This window comes from Caretta caretta, chromosome 22, assembly GCF_965140235.1.
Source record: "Caretta caretta isolate rCarCar2 chromosome 22, rCarCar1.hap1, whole genome shotgun sequence".
NCBI lineage: Eukaryota > Metazoa > Chordata > Testudines > Cheloniidae > Caretta > Caretta caretta.
The window spans coordinates 18,461,869-18,483,011 of NC_134227.1; the positions used below are offsets into that span (position 1 = coordinate 18,461,869).

The window sequence follows — 21,143 nt, forward strand, 5'->3', positions numbered from 1 at the left end:
GGTAGGTCTCAATGTGGTTTACTGTCTGTTACACACTTCAGGGCTTCCAATCCAGCCATAAGAATCCCACAATAGAGACGCCAACCTTACACAAGGTACTTTAAACATAAAGTAGTGGATTCATATAGAACTTCTGTCTGAAAGGAAGCCAGAGCAATGCTCAATCACTGAGCCCTTTTCAGCCTGGTCTGCCCTGGGGTTTTAAACCAAGGTAAGCTACCCTAATACAAACCACCATTCACACAAGTGCTGCACACTCCGCACTAAAGGCTTGCACCAGTACAGCTCCATCAGTGTAGCTACCCCAGTGGCTAAACCTCCCCGTGTAAACAGGCCCTCAGAAACTGCTCACTCAGCCAGCAGGAAAGTCTGCATGTTGCAAAGGGGGATTTTTTGGCTTCACATCCAAGGACGTTGAGATGAATTTCACTTGGCTTGATATAGAATGCAATTAAAGGCACTAGCTGGCAGGAGAAGAAAAGCTTCTTATGAAAGCCAAATATTTTACTTTGACGAACCAACCTCAGATGACACAGACACGGGGACCAAAGAACTTCCACACACAGCAAAGATCTTTTAAGTTTCTTGTTAATGAAACAGAATCAAGGACAAGAAAGCCAACCAATGTCTATACCAGACAACTGCATAGTAGCAGCTTTTGTACCTCTCTTTAAGAAAAAAAAAGTTGGGAAAAACCCAGGAATTACAAGAGACTTGCTGCAGTGATGAGAAAATTTACTGAAACAGTCATTGAAAACAGAATGATAAAACAGCTAGATCATGATAAGATAAGGATAAACCAACACAGCTTCTGTAACAAAGTCCTGCCTCTCCAATCTACTAAAATTCCCCCAGAGTGTCAGCAGAATAGTTGATAAAGGGGAACCAGTAAACATACTTTATCTGGGCTTTCCAAAAGTGATTGACCAAGTTCACTACCATCGCTTCCAGATCATCCTGTGGAGGCAATCAGGCAATGCAAACTCAAACTTTCACTGTGGAGAGTCATACCGGTACAGTACCGACTCCAGCTACACAGCAGTCTGAATGGGAGTGGCAGAACTCCTCACAGAACGTGTGTGTAAGGACCCTTTGACAATTACCAATACGGTTTGTGTTGTAAGGAAACATGGGCAGTCTTCCCTGCTGTGATTTGACACAGTTGCATGTTGGCTGCACAATCAACTCCTTTTATTGAAGCTTGTGTGTCTGCTTAATTTACATTCTGAGAAGGTATGGGATCAAGTGAAAGCCTCTAAGCACAGTCTGCCAGCTATCACTCTCTCTTCTGCAAAAGGAGAGAGAGCGCGCATCACGCACAAATATTTCTAGTAACTGGCTTTTAAAGCCTGCACTGTGGCACAGGGCTTAGGAGAGAAATATAGAATCATAAATATGTAGGTCTGGAAGGAACCTCAAGAAATCATCAAGTCCAGGCCCCTGCTCTGAGGCAGGACCATCCCTGAGAGGTGTTTGTCCAACCTCTTCTTTAAAACCTCCCTCCGAAGCCTAATCCAGAGCTTCACTGCCCTTAGAGTTGCAAGGATTTTCCTGATAGCTAACCTAAATCTCCCTTGATGCAGATTAAGCCCATTACTTCTTGTTCTACCTTCAGTGAACACTGGAGGACAATAGATCTTTTATAACAGCACTTAATGTATTTGAAGACTGTTAGCAGGACTCTTCATAGCCTTGTTTTCTCAAGACTCAACATACCTAGTTTTTTAACCCTTCCTCATAGGTCAGGTTCTCTAAACCTTTTAACATTTTTGTTGCTCTCCTCTGGACTTTCTCCACATCTTTCCTCAAGTGTGGGGCTCACAACTGGACCCTGCACTCCAGCTGAGGCTGCACTAGGGCCAGGTAGAGCAGGACAATTACTTCCTGTGTCTTAAATACAATACTCCTGTTAATACACCCCAGAATAATACTAGCCTTTTTTGTAACTGCATCACATTGTTGACTGATATTCAATTTGTGATCCACTATAAACCCTATATCCTTTTCAGCAGTACAACCACCTAGCCAGGTATTCCCCATTTTGTAGCTGTGCATTTGATTTTTTCTTCCTAAGTGAAGTACTTTGCACTTGTATTTACTGAATTTCTTCGTATTGATTTCAGACCAATTCTCTAATTTTTCAAGGTAATTTTGAATTCTAATCCTGTCCTCCAAAGGGCTTGCAACCCATCCCAGCTTGCTATCATCCACAAATTTTATAAGTTTATTCTCCACTCCATTATCCAAGTCATTAATGAAAATACTGCTTAGGACTGGACCCAGGAAGCACTGACCCCTGCTATACCCCACTAGATAAGCCCTCCCGGATTGACAACGAACCATTAATAACTACTCTGAGAATGATCTTTCAATCAGTTGTGCACTCGCCTTATAATTTCATCTAGACCACATTTCTCTTGTTTGCTTATGAGAATGTCAGTGCCCTGATCAGAACAGGTTGCAGTTGGAGAATTATACACCTATAGCATGCAGCTGTAAATAAGGACTTATCACCCATGCATGCTGTATGTCGTCTCATATTACACGTCCTTCCATCCCGTGAATACAAAGTGATGCTGAAGCTATAAATCAACGTTTTGCTATAATTCTCCCATTGTACTTAAGGGAAAGTGTTGCCAGTTTAATACCCATCAATCTATGGCAGAGCTGTCTTCATAATTCTTGATGGAAACGCAATGCAGCAACACTGAATTGAAACTAGTAACCTAAAGGCTGTGGGATCTGATGTCCCAATGTTATAGCAATCTCCGACTCTCCCCACAACCTAATCACTCCTCGCTCAGAGGCAAGCAAGCAAGACAGACTTGCTACGTCAATGTTAGAGCTGCCATTCACTCATCTCTCAGGTGAACTGTGCCACATAGATTGTTGTTGTGTAGGACCCAGCGACTGGTGACTACTATGCCAGCCCCCATCGTAGCCTACAGACTCTCCCCAACGCTTATGACTGCCATCTCTAGCTCCCTGATTTCCATCTCTCTGCCACCAGAAAGCCCTGTGCAGTGGCTGCTGGCAAAGCAGAAGGTGCACAAAGAGAATTCACAATAGTTCAGCCAAAAGCAAAGACAAGTTTGTGAACAGTTTGCCCAACATTATGAGAACAGGACCCGAAAATGTTCTAGGATGCGCCACCCACACAAACAGCACGTGCTCCCTTATGTCAATTAGACACGTTTGAAATCCAACCTTCCATCCCTAATCACCGCAGTGAACCGGTGCTAGCAATTCACATTTATCAGAAAGGACGATGACTAGGAACACCAAGAGAAAGTCACCATTCCCCTGCATTTAGAGCCAAGAATGCAAGGGAATAGATAGGTCAGGATTCCCCAGCTCCACCGCAAAGGCCTCCCAATGTGTATAGTTTGACACGCAAGGACCTGATTCTATAGTTTAACTGAGCACCCACCGCACGGTACTGACATCTGCCTCAGGGTGCCTCTTCGCTGCAAGGAAAAGCTCGCATCATGACAGTATGACAGCTCTGGTGAGCAGTGCTCAAGTCAGTATCTTTCACTTGACACACTGGATTTTACTGTGGCTTTTATCACACAGCTACCTTCACCTCCATTCCAAGCATGTCTGTGGAGCTGTTAGCAGGTGTTTCACTTTCACAACGTAACATCTCCACTTCTGCCTCGTCTAGCTGCCCCTGGCTGAACACTCAGGGTGAAATCCTAGCCCTATTGAACTGCCAATCAGAGTTCTGTCAGGGACTTCAGTGGAGCCAGAATATCACCCTTAGACTTAATAAGCTCTCTCTTTTTGCTATCCTTCCTGAACAGCAGCCTCCCCTTGGAGCATATGAAGCACGGGCTGGACGTCCTCTCCATGCACCAGACACAAAGCAAAATGTGACCCGGGAGATCATTAGAGGCAGCCCACACATTCAGCCTTCGGTGAATGTCTGTGGCACGGTTGCTTCATAGACAAGACTACCAATCCTGAGCGGCTCTGGGGCAACGTTCCAGCAGGAGAGGAGAAACAAACCTCAAAACAAGAGAGCGACAGCATTTTTAACAGCTTGCCTGGAAGAGCAAATATTGACTGGTTGATTGGAAGAAGCCAGTACGCTCCCCTTGCTGTTGGGGCTTTTCTGGCATAGACGATTGTGCCTGCAGCTTAGTAAGAACACAGAGATTAGAATCGGTAAACAAAGAATACTTCTGGAAACTGGTATCAAAAGACCACTATGGAAAAAAAGGTCAGTTCACAGATAAAAGCACCTCTAAGCCTGTCTGCGTTCAGATGTTAGGAAATGCATGCAAGCTGGAGACATGTTGGAAACTTACAGGAGACGTCCCCCATTACCACAGTACCTGCGCATCTCCCAAACTTTAATGTATTTATCCTCATAGCACCCATAGAATCCAGGATCTTCCTATTATCCCCATTGTATGGATTGGGAACTGAGTCCCAGGGAGGCGAAGTTACTTGCCTAAGGTCACATAGGAAGCTTAGAGCAGGAAATTGAATGTCGGTCTCCTGAGCCCTAGACCAGAGCCCTGACCCCTGGACTATCTTTCCTCTCTAATCTGTTTCTTCTCTTGGTGTGCTTATGAGCGGCTGAACAGTTTAGTGTGTGTCTGCAGCAAACTAAGGTTCATAGGACTGAACATGCTATCCCGCATCAGTATTTAATGTTCAAGCAACTTCATTTAAAATAACTGAAGGAGAATGAACAGAGAAGTTACTCTAAGCACCAGGACCATGGGCAAAGTCATACCAGGATCTCAGTAGTCATTTGTTTCAGGTTCCATAGAAACTTGTCTGTTGTTGCCTCTGCCTAGTCAAGTAAGCCTCTTGCTTCGACGCTCACCAGCTGTCCCAAGTCAGCTGGATTGAAATGCAATCGGAGCTGCGGCCTACCTGACACTGCAAACACCACACAAAGCAGAGAGAAGGTGCAAGGGCATTTGGGGGAATAAGACAACTCCAGCAGCAGCAGAGGCTTCCTTCTCACAACAAAGGCTCTGACGCAGGCACGCAGCTATCCCTGTAAATCATTATCGCAGCAATTGACATTTAAGATGCCATACAAATAACCTTGAATCCACGGGAAATACAGCACCCGTCAGTGCCCTGCTATCTTTTCTCTATGTTTAGGAGAAAATACATTACTGCAAAGCTGTGTAATCCCTCTCGAGCTAGAATTCCAGGGGCTCATTTGGCATTTTTATGATGTCAAAGACGATCCAAGTTGTACAGCGTGCAATCTGTCTCATGTCCTTCTCCCATGCCATTTCAAGGAACGCAGAATTTAGAAATGGGAAGGACGCTTACAGCTTGTAAATCTACCCCACGCTACCTTGCCGTGCACGAAGTATCTGTGTGGATCCTGCTGCTGCACACTCAAAAGTTCTGTAATACACTTTAATCTATCCCACTTTGAAATGGGAGTAGATTAAAGTGCACAGGGATCATCCAGCTCTTCCCTGTCCAGGGCATGACTGTTCCCTACAGCCCACTCAAGGCCATTTCAGGATTGTTCCTGACAGGACATTCCCAAGAGCCAAGTTTGACTAATTCCAGGGAATTTCAGCTCTAGTCTGTGGTCCTGTTATTGCTGGGAAGTTTGGAGCAGAAAGACAAGTGCATTTTAGGAATGTTTTGGACTCTGTGTTGGCCCCTGCCCAAATGGGAATAACTACTTATCTTTGGCTGCCAGAAAGATAAACACGGCAGCAGATTTTGCAAGGCAGGGGAGAAGGCAGGCTAACTGAAGTCAAGCAATTAATCATTATTTTCCTTCCAGTTACTGATTATCTGAGGATAATCTCCCAACACTAGAGTAAATGAAATCCAGGGATAATCCCCATTAGAAAGCAAAGCCTCCCAGTTTGCTCTAAAAACAGGGTTGCTTGCTCTGCTGGGAGGCAGGTGGCCCTGGTTAAGATTTTCATTTTTCCTGCACTCTAACCATCAACACTAGTCCTCTCTGCAGTGGATGAAGGAGATTCCCCAGGATAGTTGGACAGTGTCAGGAATTTCGCTATTCCTAGTCTCTTTAGCAACAGCATCTCCTGCCTTGATTGACCATTTTACTATCAACGGTTTGCAGGTTTCAGCGTCTGTTGTCTGAGGAACTCTGCAGAGCACAAATACCAGCGTCTCAGCTCCACAGGGGGCTCTCTCTCAGCTGGGCTGCCATCCAACCTGCACAGGAATTCGACACAAAACAAAAGGTTCCACACTGATTTCCAGGACTTCAGGAAGCCAGCGTGCTCTCCTGAGCCAACTGAAGAGGAGATGGGAGACTCAAAGCTAGGAGCAGACTAGTCTGGAGCGCATCACACTGCAGGCTGGGCTCAGACCAAATGGCACAGCAAGCCGTGGGTTGCTTACTCACCCCAGCCGCTCAGGGCCTGATACATTCTACTCATTCCTTTGATAAACGAGGGGAATTGATGAACCACGAGGGGACTGAACTTGTACAGCTCATTCCAGCTGGGTCCTGTTCTCAGAGACAGACACACACACACACTGTGACTTGCATCTAGGGATCAGGAACTCAGCAAGATTAACTTGCTCCTAGGAGCCTCTCCCAGATTGGAACCTACTGAGGAAAGGACATTTACAGCAGCCATAGAAAAGAACCTGAGTTGCAACTATGTGTGAGGAGCCAAGGCACTGACCCTCAGGGTGGGATTTATCCAGGTGGGCATCTAGCCAGTCTGAGAGCAGCTGCCCTACTCATCAGAAACTACAGTGAATTCTGCCCACTTTGCACTCGCTTGAGTCAGAGTGACAGACAAAAGAAACCCCAGTTACTACAGCAACCAGAGACAAACCACCCCACTCATGGAGCAATCAGCACCCCCTCCGGCTTCCCAGATCAGGTGAACGTGAAGGTGCAATTGGCACAAAACCACCTTTCCTATGTCCCTGAGCTGCGCCACCCTGGCATGCATCCTGTTGGATGCCTGGGTCTCCCGAGCACAGGGCTCGGTTGCAGGCTCGGCCCCTTTTGAGCATCCTGCGCCATCCTAGAGCATCTCCTTTGGGTCAGGCTCATTTTATGGCCACGGGATGCACAGCACCTGATGGCGAAACCTCGTCCCCGCCCCACCGCTGGGAGTTGTGGGGGAGGGTCAGGGACAGGAACGGGAAGGAATTCAAGGGGCTGGATGTTCTGCAGCCATTGCACCGTCTGCTCAGGAGAGGAAACGCCAGGCTGTTGTTCTGCTGCTGGAGGGCAGCAAGGGAGCTCCCCAAGTCCTGTGGGATCCCCGCCAGGGCCAAATGAGGACATCATCCCTGAGGCACAACTGCAAAGTTGTAGCCCCTGCTACTGAAGTCACAGCCCCATTGTCCCGGCTTCCAGCACAGCGAGAGAATCCCCACAGCAGGGCAGGAATCTAACCCACCCCTCCCAGCACAGAACCATCCTGTTCCTCGCCCACTTTGCTTAGAGCAGGGCGCCCTCTAGTGGGGGCTGGCTGAACCGGCTCCAGAGCATCACTTCCCAGACTGCCTGCCCAATCAACCTATCCTGCTCCTCTGCCTGGGGGTGGGGCTTGGTCACTCATTTGCAAACGGCCTTTTAAACATTGTTAGTTTGGAGAAGAAAAAAAGAAGCAGCCCTTTTTAGCCATTTCTAGTTTTAAAAGGAAAAAAACAAAACCTCAGCAAGGTTCACGTCAGGGCTTTGGCAATGGGACAGATCCTGGGTAGAGGGACAGCAAAGGCAGCTAAAACAATAACCCTTCACCCCCCACCCCCAATCCATTAACTGTGCACTGATTGCCGGGGGTGGAGGAGAGAACAAGGAAGAGCTGCCAGCCATTGTTAGCAACCAAGGCCAGTGGTGCGAAACTAATATGGAGTTTGTGGGGCAGAATCCCCAAATCTCACCCTCAGTTTCCCCCCTACACTTCCAGCTCCACCTCCCGTCCCCCACACCACCACCCACCCTAAGCCCTGATACCTGACAAGAGGAGAGAGTTCAGCCTGTGAGTTGCGTAGAATTCCCTGCAAGTCCCCTCAGTGGCACTCACTGCTGCTGAACAGCTCTGGGCTCCATCTCCCCGGTGAGGAGATTACCCACTGCACTCTCAGCTGGGTGGGACCTGCTCACTGGTCCAGGCTGGGGGCAAGTGAAGCCCAGGAGCTGCCCGAACATGTGGCACCTTCTGAAGTGGCGGCGGCAGCAGGGAAAGCAGAAAATGCAATAAAAAGGGGGCCCAGCAGGGCTTACAGCAACTTGGCTTTCTCTGGTATCCTTCTGGAATCGCTGGAGGAGGTTGAGTCAGGTCTGTGCTCATCCCCGACACCAGGTGCCGTGCCAGGCCCCTCTACTCTGCTTGGGGTCACGTTCCTGCTTTGGAGTTGGCTCCTTTTCTTGCTGCTCATCTGCTCCATAACAATCTCCCTATGCAGGTCGGCCAGATGGAAAGGAGCATATGCTGTCATCCGGGGAAGAGGCGCTACAGGCACGGCGGCCTCCACTCCCATCTCGCTCTGCAGAGGCGGCTGCTTCAGACCAACAAATAAGCTGCCAGTCACTGGCACCCGTAACACCAGCGGCTCATCTGAGGCTGCGTCCACACCGAACAACTTCATAGCCACAATCTGCACCCCAGGGGCTACTCCACCACCAGCAGCAGGACTGCAAGGTACAGAGCCAGGGGTGGGGAATCAACATGAATTTACGTTTGTGCTGGATCAAACACCGCAATGGCAAGGCCCAGGCTCGGATCACCCTAAGCTTCCACAGTTGCTACCATGGGTGGAGCACAACCAGTGATCAACCACGGCTGAGAACGCTGCAGACAAGACGATAGGGTCTGATGACAACGGCAACCCGAACAGTCACTACTGAAGCGCCAACCATATGACCCTAAATTACAGGTGTGTTGAGAGGGGGGCCTACTTCAGAGGTGGTCGCAGGGCTGCGCTGCTGTGGTTCAGGGAACAAAGTGCTCAGCAGCTTCTCTTGACACTTCACCTCTGACAAGCCACAACTCAACAACTGTATTTTTTTTTTTTTTTTAATTCTATCCCCTTCTTTGGATTCCCATCTACTCTGCCCCTGTCTGGATTAGACTCGGATCTGTTCAGGCTGCCTGAATTCTGTCTCTGGTTAAGAGTTTAGCTCTGTGCTGGTAACTAAAGACGATAATAAGAGTCCTGGACACCGAAGAAAAGCTTTGCTCTGGGGACTTGGACAAACACCCAATGCAGAAAATACAGGATCATCGCTGCCGGAAAATCTAAAGCCAGAACCCATAGGGCTTAAAAGCACGCGGGTCAAACCAATGCAGCAAGCTGAAATAGATTCAGCACAGACAGGAGGGCGAGGGCGGGAGCTGGGCTGGGTATTGATTTGTCATGTAGGGAATATTTATTATCTGTATTAGGGTAGCACCTAGGGGTGCCAAACACGATCGTGGCTCCATCGTGCCAGGTGCTGTGTATATACACATAGTAAGAGACAGTCCCTGCCTTGAAGAGCTCACAACGCCCATTGATGTTAATATTTTCCACTGATCAGGCCTGAAGTGGACAAGACAGACAATGGGTGGGAGAAAGTAAGAACTATTATCTCCATTTTATAGACAGGGAACTGACCCACAGAGAGACTGAGTGACTTGGCCAAGGTCCCACAAGGAGCTGGGGCAAAGCAGGGAAGATCCATTTTAGCCACAAGACCATCCTCCCTCTGGATGAGCAGCTGGATTGGATATTGACAGACTGTAACATATATGGCAAGGGTTCAGCTGAGTTGTTTATTGCTTCTGTGTTTTCTCTCCATCGGAAATATCCGAGACTCACCACGCTGCTAAAGTCACAGCAAACGGCTGATTAGCACAGCAAGCAACTGGGAGGCTGTAATCTAGGAGCGTGAGCTCAGGTGGGGAAGCGGCAGCAATAGGGGCAGATTAAATCCTGAGAGGCAAAGATTTTTTTTTTTTCATGACAGCATCCATAGTGAAGAGCCAGAGAGAGATAATCACGGATACTTATAAGCAAAACTGTCTCTAAGGCAGCAGTTTCCAAAGTCTAATAATAGGGCTTGGACTTGTTTATTGTATGATTCATACAGCATTGCATAAAGCAGCCAGTCCCCAGAACGAGTTCCTGAGAAGTCATGAATTAGAAAAGGGACTCTGTCCAGCTGCACTCTGGTTCCCTGCCAGCAGGACACTCAAGGCGCCATCTATCCTGAGTGGGGTATTCAGGACAGGGACATTTTAGCAAACTGGAGTTTGCAAACTAATCTGAAGGGCTCCTCCAGTAAGCCAGGTAAATATGCCCATCATGCTGGTCCCCTGCTCCTGGGAACTGAACTAAGAACCCCCATGAGAACATCCAGAGATAGGCACATCTTCTGGCTATGCAAAGCCTTCCCTGCTCCTGACCCACAGCACTTATTACTATTTATCTGTATTACAACCTGAGATCAGCGGCATTGTATAAACACAGCGTGAGAAACAATCCCAATCCTGAAGCATTTGCATTCTGAACAGACATCGAGCAAGAGGGGAAACAGAAGCACAGCAAAGCGTGACTTGCTCAAGATCACAGCAGAGCCAAAATTTGAACCTGGCTCTCCTGAGTTCCAGTGCAATACTCTATCCATTAGCCCACGCTGCCTCCAAGGGAGCATGCTTTTTGAACAACGGGATACATGCAGGGGTGGATGATACAGCCTTCAGCACCAAGTGTATGTAATGAAATTGAAAAGTCCAACTGATCAGATGGGAAGGGAACAGGAACTTCAGTGGCCTGAGCAGAGACTCTGCTCCATGTTCAACAGCTGTTTTCAGCCACAGAATTAAAGGAGTCAGTGAGCAGCTGCTCAGGCTTGGGCCAGGCTGAGATTTTCCTGCAGATTTTTGGTCAGTTTGAATCTTTTTGCCAATCCCGTGAGCCCGACTTGTATAGCAGATGGTTCAATGCTGCTTCATCAGGGACTTAGCACAGCACCCCACCTGCCTTCTTCCCAGGTAAGAGAGGTTTCACCTCATGCTCACTGGGTCACCCAGAGCATTCTGGGACCATCGCTCTGCCCAGAGCTGCGGGACAATGATGGTGACAGCTGCTCAGAGCTTCAGCGGGACTGAACTGTAGGGATCTCTCCACAGGCTCTGTGCCAATTGTCTTCCAGGCTGAGCCCAACACTTCCCAGTAGCAAAGGGTGATGCCTCAGTATTTCATAGTGGAATCTATTTCCTGTGGCACTCAGTGGCCCTGCTGGTTCTTTCAAACTCAGGTGCTGTGTGGGGAAGGAGCTCCTGGCTGCGGTACACTGAATGGGGCAGCCTCTGGATAGGGTGCTCTAAGCAATCCTGAAGCACTTGCATGAGAGGAAAGTGATCAGGAACAGCCAGCATGGATTCACCAAGGGAAGGTCATGCCTGACTAATCTAATCTAATCGCATCGCCTTTTATGATGAGATAACTGGCTCTGTGGATGAAGGGAAAGCAGTGGATGTATTGTTTCTTGACTTTAGCAAAGCTTTTGACACGGTCTCCCACAGTATTCTTGTCAGCAAGTTAAGGAAGTATGGGCTGGATGAATGCACTACAAGGTGGGTAGAAAGCTGGCTAGATTGTCGGGCTCAACGGGTAGTGATCAATGGCTCCATATCTAGTTGGCAGCCGGTATCAAGTGGAGTACCCCAAGGGTCGGTCCTGGGGCCGGTTTTGTTCAATATCTTCATAAATGATCTGGAGGATGGTGTGGATTGCACTCTCAGCAAATTTGCGGATGATACTAAACTGGGAGGAGTGGTAGATACGCTGGAGGGGAGGGATAGGATACAGAAAGACCTAGACAAATTGGAGGATTGGGCCAAAAGAAATCTGATGAGGTTCAATAAGGATAAGTGCAGAGTCCTGCACTTAGGACGGAAGAACCCAATGCACAGCTACAGATTAGGGACCGAATGGCTAGGCAGCAGTTCTGCGGAAAAGGACCTAGGGGTGACAGTGGACGAGAAGCTGGATATGAGTCAGCAGTGTGCCCTTGTTGCCAAGAAGGCCAATGGCATTTTGGGATGTATAAGTAGGGGCATAGCGAGCAGATCGAGGGACGTGATCGTTCCCCTCTATTCGACATTGGTGAGGCCTCATCTGGAGTACTGTGTCCAGTTTTGGGCCCCACACTTCAAGAAGGATGTGGATAAATTGGAGAGAGTCCAGCGAAGGGCAACAAAAATGATTAGGGGACTGGAACACATGAGTTATGAGGAGAGGCTGAGGGAGCTGGGATTGTTTAGCCTGCAGAAGAGAAGAATGAGGGGGGATTTGAGGTAGCTGCTTTCAACTACCTGAAAGGGGGTTCCAAAGAGGATGGCTCTAGACTGTTCTCAATGGTAGCAGATGACAGAACGAGGAGTAATGGTCTCAAGTTGCAGTGGGGGAGGTTTAGATTGGATATTAGGAAAAACTTTTTCACTAAGAGGGTGGTGAAACACTGGAATGCGTTACCTAGGGAGGTGGTGGAATCTCCTTCCTTAGAGGTTTTTAAGGTCAGGCTTGACAAAGCCCTGGCTGGGATGATTTAACTGGGAATTGGTCCTGCTTTGAGCAGGGGGTTGGACTAGATGACCTTCTGGGGTCCCTTCCAACCCTGATATTCTATGATTCTATGATAAGGCAGTACATCCTTGGCGTGGGACCCCCCTTCATTACCCAGATGGAACTGGGCTCTAGTCACAGCCCAGTTCTCCACAGGACGACTCATGCTGAAGAAACCCCACAGGGGCTTCTCAAACATATACAATGCAGGGAAGGGGGGCACAGGCTCCCCACTGCTCACCCCAGGCAGGAGGAGCATGTGCCTATGACAAGAACAAGGGACTATTAAAAACAGAAAAAAATCAGAACAGCCACTTATTTACACCCTGGAGAAACAAGGAGTTTGTCACATTCTTCCAGGTGACATTAGGAGTCTGCCTTTTAAATCCTTTTTAGACTTAACGTCTCCAACATGCTTCATGAACCTAAGTAACAAGTCAGCAGCAACAGAGCTGGAACAGAATCCAGGAGTCCCAGCCCCACAGCTAGCCGTGAGCCCATGCTGCCCCTCAGAGCCAGGATTAGAACCCAGCGTCCACATTTCTCAGTCTCCGACAGTGCTGTCTACCACAGCCGCCAATGCACCTCAGCCCTGTCCTGGAACACCCCATTGGTCCAGCGAGTCGATAACTGCAGGTTTGAGTTACGGGTGTTCTCGCAAGCGATCAGTGGCTGGAGAGGACTGGGGGAGGGGGAAGCAGAGGGGACACATCAGCCTGGGCCCTCGTTGTTATGCTGTTTCATCTCTCCCATCCAGGCTGACCTTTTTTGCTGCTCTGCAGTCACAGCTGGAGTTTGTGAAGGAGACAGCTGGGGCCCCATTAGCGCCTCTCCGTGCAAGCAAATAGTGACGTGCAGTTATTCACAGGGACATGCACCGAATCTCAGTGGGGCTGGGATGACGCTCAGATGCTGAAGGGGAATGAAATTCACAGCTGTCTTCTCCAGAAACAGGAGCTTGAGTAAAAAGGAGAATTTCATTACCACAGCTGCTTTTCACAGTGGTGCTGATCCCTTCTACAGTGACTAAATACGCAACCTATCACCTGCATTTCACTTGGCATGACGTGGAATCCAGTACTTGGACTGTCTGTTTTTGGAGCACCTATCTCAGACTCCCAGCCCTCGCACATTCTCTAAGGTGAGCAGCAATCAGAAAGGAACTGATCTCATCTCCCCATTGGAATGGTATCAAGAGTCTCTCCATTTAGAGCTGCTGGCCCAGGATTACAAGTACAGGAGTCTTTATCCCATGTAGAGAGCAGGGCAGGAGAATAGGCTGCGCTAAGAAGTGGCATGTATATCTGTACCTCGGCAAGGTCCATATTGGAAATAAACTCATTTTTCTACAGTTTTACTGGACTTTGCTACGTTGGTCATAAAATGTCGTCAGTTAAGGCAGTCCACTCACTGTGTATTCAAAATTCCTACCAAACAGTGAAATCAGCTTTCAAATGAGTTCTGTACAAAACAAAACAGCTGCCAATGGACCTGTCCTGCACTCATACAGCTCTGCCAACTGCACCTGAATTCTGACCTGCAGCACTCCCTGATGCTAGGCCTGAGGCTTTCCACAGCTCTGACAACACATTCAGTTCTGAACTTCAGCACCCACTGTTACTCCATTCCTGAGTTCCTGTGCACCTCATCCCTGTCCTGCAACACCCCGCTAATCCAGCCTCTGACTTTTATGTGCATTGAATTAATTCACAAAATTCTTCTCAATAAATGAAAAGAAGAACTCTGGCCAAGAGAAATCCTCATTAGTAAAGAGAAATTACAGTCATCCCACTGCAGATCTGCACAAGCCGTCTTCTTCGAAAAGCAGCAAATATGTATTGAAACACACATCACATTAATGATCAACATATCCATGGATCTGGCTTTGGGAGTATGTTTCGTTTGAGTATTGGTAGTACACATGCAACAAAGGACCTGAATTGAAATGCACCTAAACTCCCGCCTTAGGACACAAGGAGAAAAACCTACTTTGCAGAAACTAATTTTTTCCATCAGTGTATTTTGGAACCTGTATATCTCTCTTCCCCAGCATTCCCATAGTCAATGCTCCATATCCTGGCAAACAAAGGAAAACTGGATGATCTAATACAGAATTAAGCTACAGCTAGAGAGCTGTTGGCACATGCCTTGAGTGTGTTTGGAAACACTAGGCTAAAAACACTAATGGATGAGTGAGTCTTTTAACTGCAGGGCACCAGAGATTCCTTTTGCACCCCCTTCTTGTCCCCCAAATACCCAGCTCTTCCAGCATGTTTACAAATGGCGGATAGGGCCATAAATCATTGCTGTGAATGAGCAGCTTGACCCTTCAAATAAAGGGGCAATAGTAAACTACTGCTTTTTCTCCTTCATCCCTGCATGTCCCCCACCACCAGCCATGATGACCTCATCACCTCTCAGCCTCTCCAAGCGCCCTATCTTTTGCCCACCCACTACCACCCCAAACAGACAATGAAGACACAACGGGATTTTGTGCGTGTGAAGCCAGGCACTGTTGATAGTTAACACATTACTGTGACGTCTTGTGTTTCAAACAGCCAGTCAGAATGCAGCAGAGAACCATCAGTCTCTCAAGCCAGATTCCAATGAGTTGTTTCTCCATCCATAGTATCTATGAAGTATCCCTTCCTCATCCTGAGACTGGAAACGGACCAGAGAGTCAAACTCAGATTGTCTGCATGGCAGGACAGAGCACCAACCTGTGAGGCAATGGGTCTGGCCTTGGCCCCCCTCTGAGTCCTGGTTCCTGCCTGTGAGTTGCTGAACCTAAGTGACTTGATAAAGACTTGGAAATCAGATGGAAGCAGTTTAGCAATTTGCAGGTTTAATCCTTCACCCACAAGGCTTGCAAATCACAAGACCTTTTTTTTTTTTAAATGGGTCATAAATTAACCATATGAAAATTGCCTAAGCCCACAACTAGATCACAAAGTTTAATTTTATTAGGGTCAAAGGAAAAACAAAACAAAAAAATTGTATAAGCACCAAGCAAACAATGAAACCTTTACAAAGGGAAGGCCATCATTTTTGGAAATCTCTGCAAATCCACATTTCAAAAGCAAGGTAATTTATCCTGAGAAGGCAGGAAGGTGTTAGGAAACCCCAGCAGTCAGTACTGCTCTTTCCCTCCCATCCCAACACTCCCCCACCCCATTACACATGAAGACACAGATTGTGCAGCACAGCTTCCTCGGGCAGCTCATTCCACTGAATGCATTTATTTAGAAGTACTGTTCTCTTCTCATTATTGATTATTTGCTTAAAATGTTGGCGCTGCGCAAAGCCCAACAGCTCTGAGCTATGAATTATTAACAGAAGGGAGCCTTAACGGTTTCCTGTCAGAAAGTTCACCTGTTGCTCTGCATACCCCATGATGAAAGCACCGCTTAGAGCAGCGTTACCTTTCCAGAGCAGATGGCCTCGTGCGGGCGTTCCAGATGCCTCTGCACTGCGCTACAGCTTCAGAATTATTTCCAGAGACTGCTGTGCTAGGTGGATGGGAGACCATTGCTCCAGCAGGAAAGGAAGTCAGGGAGACCTGAGGTTTCCTAGACTCTACTTTCTGGGCCATATGTGCAGAAAGCAGCTGTAGGGCTGCTAGGCTCTGCCCGGTCCGAGGAAGGATGGTTTGGGGGGTTAAGCCACTGGACAAGGACCCAGTTTGATTCCTATCTTTTCCACTGACTCCCTATATGACCATGGGCTAGTCCTTGATCTCACTGTGCTTCACCTGTAAAATGGGGCTAATAAAGCCTCCTTTGTCTGTTTTGGTTGTAAGCACTGCAGAACGTGGGATCAACCAACAAAATTGGGCCTCTATCTTGACTAGAGCCTCTCAGTGCTACCATGAAGCAAATATGATACCACCACCTGTGAGTGTTCCTAGCTTCACCTTCCAATGGATGGGAAATCAACATCTGTTAATATGACCCAAGTGTAGTTCTTCATACAGCAACAGGGTGGTTGCTGCCTTTTTCTTGGAGATGCTGATCACTCCCATTTAATGTGAAGCTGTCAGGGTCTGCAAAAAGGAATTAAAACGGGAAGAAAGGGTGGAGCAGGCACAATAATTGAAAACAGATGTTTCCTGGACTATCTTTTCACAGTAAACATGACAGTAAAGGCTGGGACAGTGAGACACCACCAAAGAGAGGTACGCAATAGACTGTCTAACTGTGTTCCTTGTTTCAGTGTTCCATTTATAGATGGAAACACTGGTGGGGGAAGCAGATAGGATGGAAGTTTTGGTTTAGATTCACTGGTGTGACACAACAGAGCCTTATTAAAGGAATGTTAACATGTGGGGTGGGGAAACCATTAAAAAGAAACAAATGGGAGCATTAAGCAGACATTCAGTGTTGACCTGCAACATTGCAGTTTTGTCTCCCAGGCAAATTTACCTAAGACATTTAAGACATTAGTTTACTGTAAAGACTGGGATTTTTAAGAGGGAAATTCCAATGTTGTTATACCAAAGACTCTATAGGGACAGACACTATTTGCACAGGGTAAAAAGCACCCCTCTACAGAGGGCAAGCCCAAATCCTGTATGCCACGTATGTCCCACATAAGCCTTCAAAACAGGATTTTAATAATGCACAGGCTTTGTACTGCTCCTCTGTACAGGGGAGAATTTCATCCTTAATGTATCAATCACCCAGGCAACAAAAAGGCATGCAGGGGCTTTTTACCGATCATGCTTTGTACAGTCTAACATTTGCCTTCAATGTAGTGAAGTTAATTAAAAAATAACAAAATGCAAAATCAAAATACTTGATGCGCTTTCACACAGCAACCTCCACCTGCATTTCAACTGCATGTCAATTTAGTCTGGAGTCCCACATGCCATTTTTCCCTCAGCCAAGTGACAGACACTCCATATGCCTTGCTGTTGATCACAACGGGTACACTGTCAACCTGACTAAAGAAACAAGATCTAGAGAACAAGTTTGTCTGAGTGTGCTGAATGCTAAGCCAAACTTGGGTGGAGGGAGGTTCTGCACACCAGCTCACAGGGTGACTTTTACCTAAAGTAACAAGGTCCTCGGGCGTGAAATTACAGCAAAGCAGAGAAACAACACTTACAGCATTTACAGAGTCAACAAGGCAGTCACTGTGGCATTCAGACCTTAATGAGAGCATTAAGGCTCTGAACTGAAGGCTTGGCCAACCTGCTTTCCCACTCGCTAACCATATGAAACCCTACACATCCACAGCAATAACTAGAAAGACTTAAAGAAAGACTCCTTGATGTTATCACATATCTGAAGGAAGACACTTACTAGCTCCCACAGCCGAGGAGCCCAAGAATCACCACCACCTGGCCAAGAGTTTCAAAAGTGACTAGTGATTTGGGGTGACCAATCTGACACACTTTGAAAGAGCCTGTTTCTCAGAACATGCTGAGCATCACATGCATATTGTTCCCTCTCCTTCTCCTCTGGTCCCTGCTGCAGAGTTACCTTAAAAAAAAAAAAGAAAAAAAAGAAAAGAAAAGAAAAGAAAAAGAGTTAAATAAAACATCCGGGGCAGTAAGCAGCCAACCCTGCAACTATGCAGGAGGAAATGTAGCCGAGTGGTGACGTAAGCACTTCATCAATACTCATCCCTAGTGAGTGCACGGGACTGAACAGACAAAGGGAAGTCCAGTGTCCTCTACTACATTTCAAATGTAATTTTCCAGATTAAAGCCATGCATGGTTCTCTGAGTGTTGCACTATTTCCTTTCCTGACTTCTCCAGCTCTGACCCAATAGTGTCATGTTAAATCAGAGCCACACTGCTGCACTGTCTGCCCTTTTGACCTTGGTACAGCAGCTTGCTCGGCTATTGACCTGCAAACGTGCTGAAAGATACACCTGCCCTACACATCCACCGGTGTTTGCTTTCCATCATATACACTCACCGTTCAACCACCGCAGCCCCCCACTTCAGCACTGCATCTCTACACATGGACAAACCTATTCACAGACCATTCTCTGCGCCAGTCTCTCATACAGCCAATCTCATCTGCTCTCTCTGATGCGTGTGCTATTCACACAGGATGAAATGGGCCATCCACGGGCAGGGCTCCAAGCTTATACACTACTAAGTTCCATTTAAACCCTCGGAATAGGGCTTAGGTTGGGCACCGTGCTTGTGCTGTCTGTCCCTCTGCACTGAGGGAAAGTTCACCCACATTCCCTCTCTAAGACCCCTGCACTGGTTTCTACAAGACTGATGTAATCTGGTTCATAATATAGTACAGGACTGTAAAAACTCAGGTATAGTTCCATACTGCATCATCATTCCGGAGGGTCTTTGACCAAAGGGAACTTGTACGCATCCTCGTAGATTTGGGAAACTGAATCACAATAATTAACAACCCTTTTTACCCCATAGATGGTTTCCAGACATTTTACACACTGGAGACAAGAATTCAAAGGACATTAAATGTTTCTTTAAACACACACAAAAACACACACACACACAAACACAGTAATCAATAAGATTAAACGAAGCCCCTGTGTTTTCACAATATCTAGGATCATAACCAGGAAAACAGAACTCACGGCAAATGAAATCACATCCCATTAAAACAGATAACTAACAAAAATCACAGTTTGTTTGAAAGTGCAAGTTTCTCCTTGGAAAGTATCTCCTGGACAGGGAGATCTGAGGGATTTTTCTCTATGGTATGGACTGTCTTGTTTGCTGAGATTCTTAGCATTTCAGAGAGTCATTGCCTCTACTGTGCTGCTGTTTCGGGGGTTTGTTTTTTGTTTTCCCCAAATGCTGTTATCTGCAAATAATGTTTCCTAGGAGTATGCAAGCAGCTATTTAGCAGATGAGGACTATTGAGAGAGAGCGCGGCTGTGAATTTTCCTGGTGCCAGGCAGTACCCGGGCGCACAGTCTAACATAGTCATTTCTTCCTATTAAGTTTTGCTCTGCTCTATCTAATAATAATGCAGGTAGGCAGCTGCTGGATTTTCAAACGGTTTCTTACCACTACGTTCTGAAAACGGGTTGTGCAGGCAGAGCAGAGAGGAACAGAACCGAGAGCAGATGATGTACTCTTCTCCGCTGGAGGCTTGCGGAGTGAAATCACTGGGTGGGAAACCTTTATTAATGAATCTTACAAGCATTTTTTTTTTCTAGGAAAGTTTAAGCAGCTGGCCGACAATATTGGTTGATCCTTTTTGGTCCGCAGGTGTGTCGCTAACCTCCTGTTTTTTTCCTGGCTTGCTTTGACTTCCGGGGTTTAAGGATGGTGTAGTTTGCATATGACGTATGCCGCTCGGACAGGAAAGGGACATAGAAAGCACGCAGCAGCTTTGAAGACCTGAAACCAAAAGGGAAAACAGACTGGTTTTAAAGTGATCATTTAGAAGACATGTTTTGAAGTGCCACAAAAGAACAGCTGATGCCTGGGACTAGGGCCTTGTGTCTGTAATGTGGGGAACAGCAATGAGACAGACACACCAGGCTCCATTCTGCCTTTTCTTCATCAGTCAAACCAAAGTTGTTTTGTGTCAGGATTACCGGTTTTAGAGCAATCAGCCCTACTAGTTCAGAACTCTTTCCCCACTCTCCATTCCTGCTGTAATGGCAGTGATTATGAAAAGATGGTTACTCCTAGATGTTATGGGCCAAAAGGCAAACAGTTCAGCCATGAGGAGGTTGCACAGGGCAGTTATTCCAAAACTCCCCACCCCGGAAGAGCAGCAAGGGAGACGTTAAGAGTCAATAAGTTAGCTGCTTTGCACTTGGCTTTTCCATTTTCCTAATGTCTACTCATTTTAGGAAGCATGCTCTTCCCCCCTCTCCCCCAACAGAATCCCTACAGCAGAGACAGAAAGAAACCCCAATTGGCTCTAGGGTTTCAGCATACCACTCTTCTGCCGCAGCATCTCAAATTAGAGACGGGTTGAACCATCCTGTGTCCTGCCAGGTGACTTGCTACAGGCTGTTAATCTTCAGAGGGATGTTTACCCCGACCCTCTTGGGTTGGGAACTAGGATTTAGCAGCAGTACTTTGCTACGACTGGACCAACTGAGCACTTGTGTGAGACAGGCTTGATGGCTGTATCAAATTAGTGTCCTTTTGTTTGGCTAATCGCTGTAGCACTGCTAAATTGGTACATTTTAAGTGCATGTATTCTTCCACTGAGCAGATAACATTAATTCCTTGTTTAAATAAGGAGTGCAAAAATAAGATAATTTCCTTCATCATCAGCGCCGAAAATTCCACTGAAAAGCCATGCAATCTTTAGAAATTGGTGCTGGGGCAAGGGTGTTTCATTCTGAATACCAAAGCTAATTTTAAGACTTATCTCTTTCAGATTACATTGCTGGGAAACCATCAGCCTTGATAGATGTATAACTAATGCCTTCAATGCAAATGCCTGCCAAGCAGCAAAAGGCTGGATAAGCAGCAGCAACGGTCAAAACTGTGATTTATAACATGCTGAGAGGCCAGGGACAGCACATAGATCCAGTGTGTGTTATCTGGACACTCCTGAGATGCTCTATAATTCGAGTAGCTTGCTGATAACACAGCAGAGTTCGTGGAATCCAATGGAATCTTACTAGTGCT

General features: G+C 47.0%; 1 protein-coding gene across 7 annotated transcripts in view; it reads right to left on the reverse strand.

Moving 5' to 3' along the window:
* Window positions 1-21,143, reverse strand: part of ALG9 (ALG9 alpha-1,2-mannosyltransferase) — a 139,390-nt gene that overhangs the window by 65,983 nt on the left and 52,264 nt on the right. For 2 of the 7 annotated variants that reach the window (XM_048827487.2, XM_048827483.2), the window contains one exon: window positions 15,488-19,889. The exons of 4 other annotated variants lie outside the window; for them this stretch is intronic. In XM_048827487.2, the coding sequence (XP_048683444.2) occupies window positions 19,766-19,889 (124 nt within the window). In that variant the 3' untranslated portion in view covers window positions 15,488-19,765. Of the gene's footprint in view, window positions 1-15,487; window positions 19,890-21,143 lie in introns of those variants that run through there. One more of the 7 variants, XM_048827486.2, reaches the window with a different exon arrangement.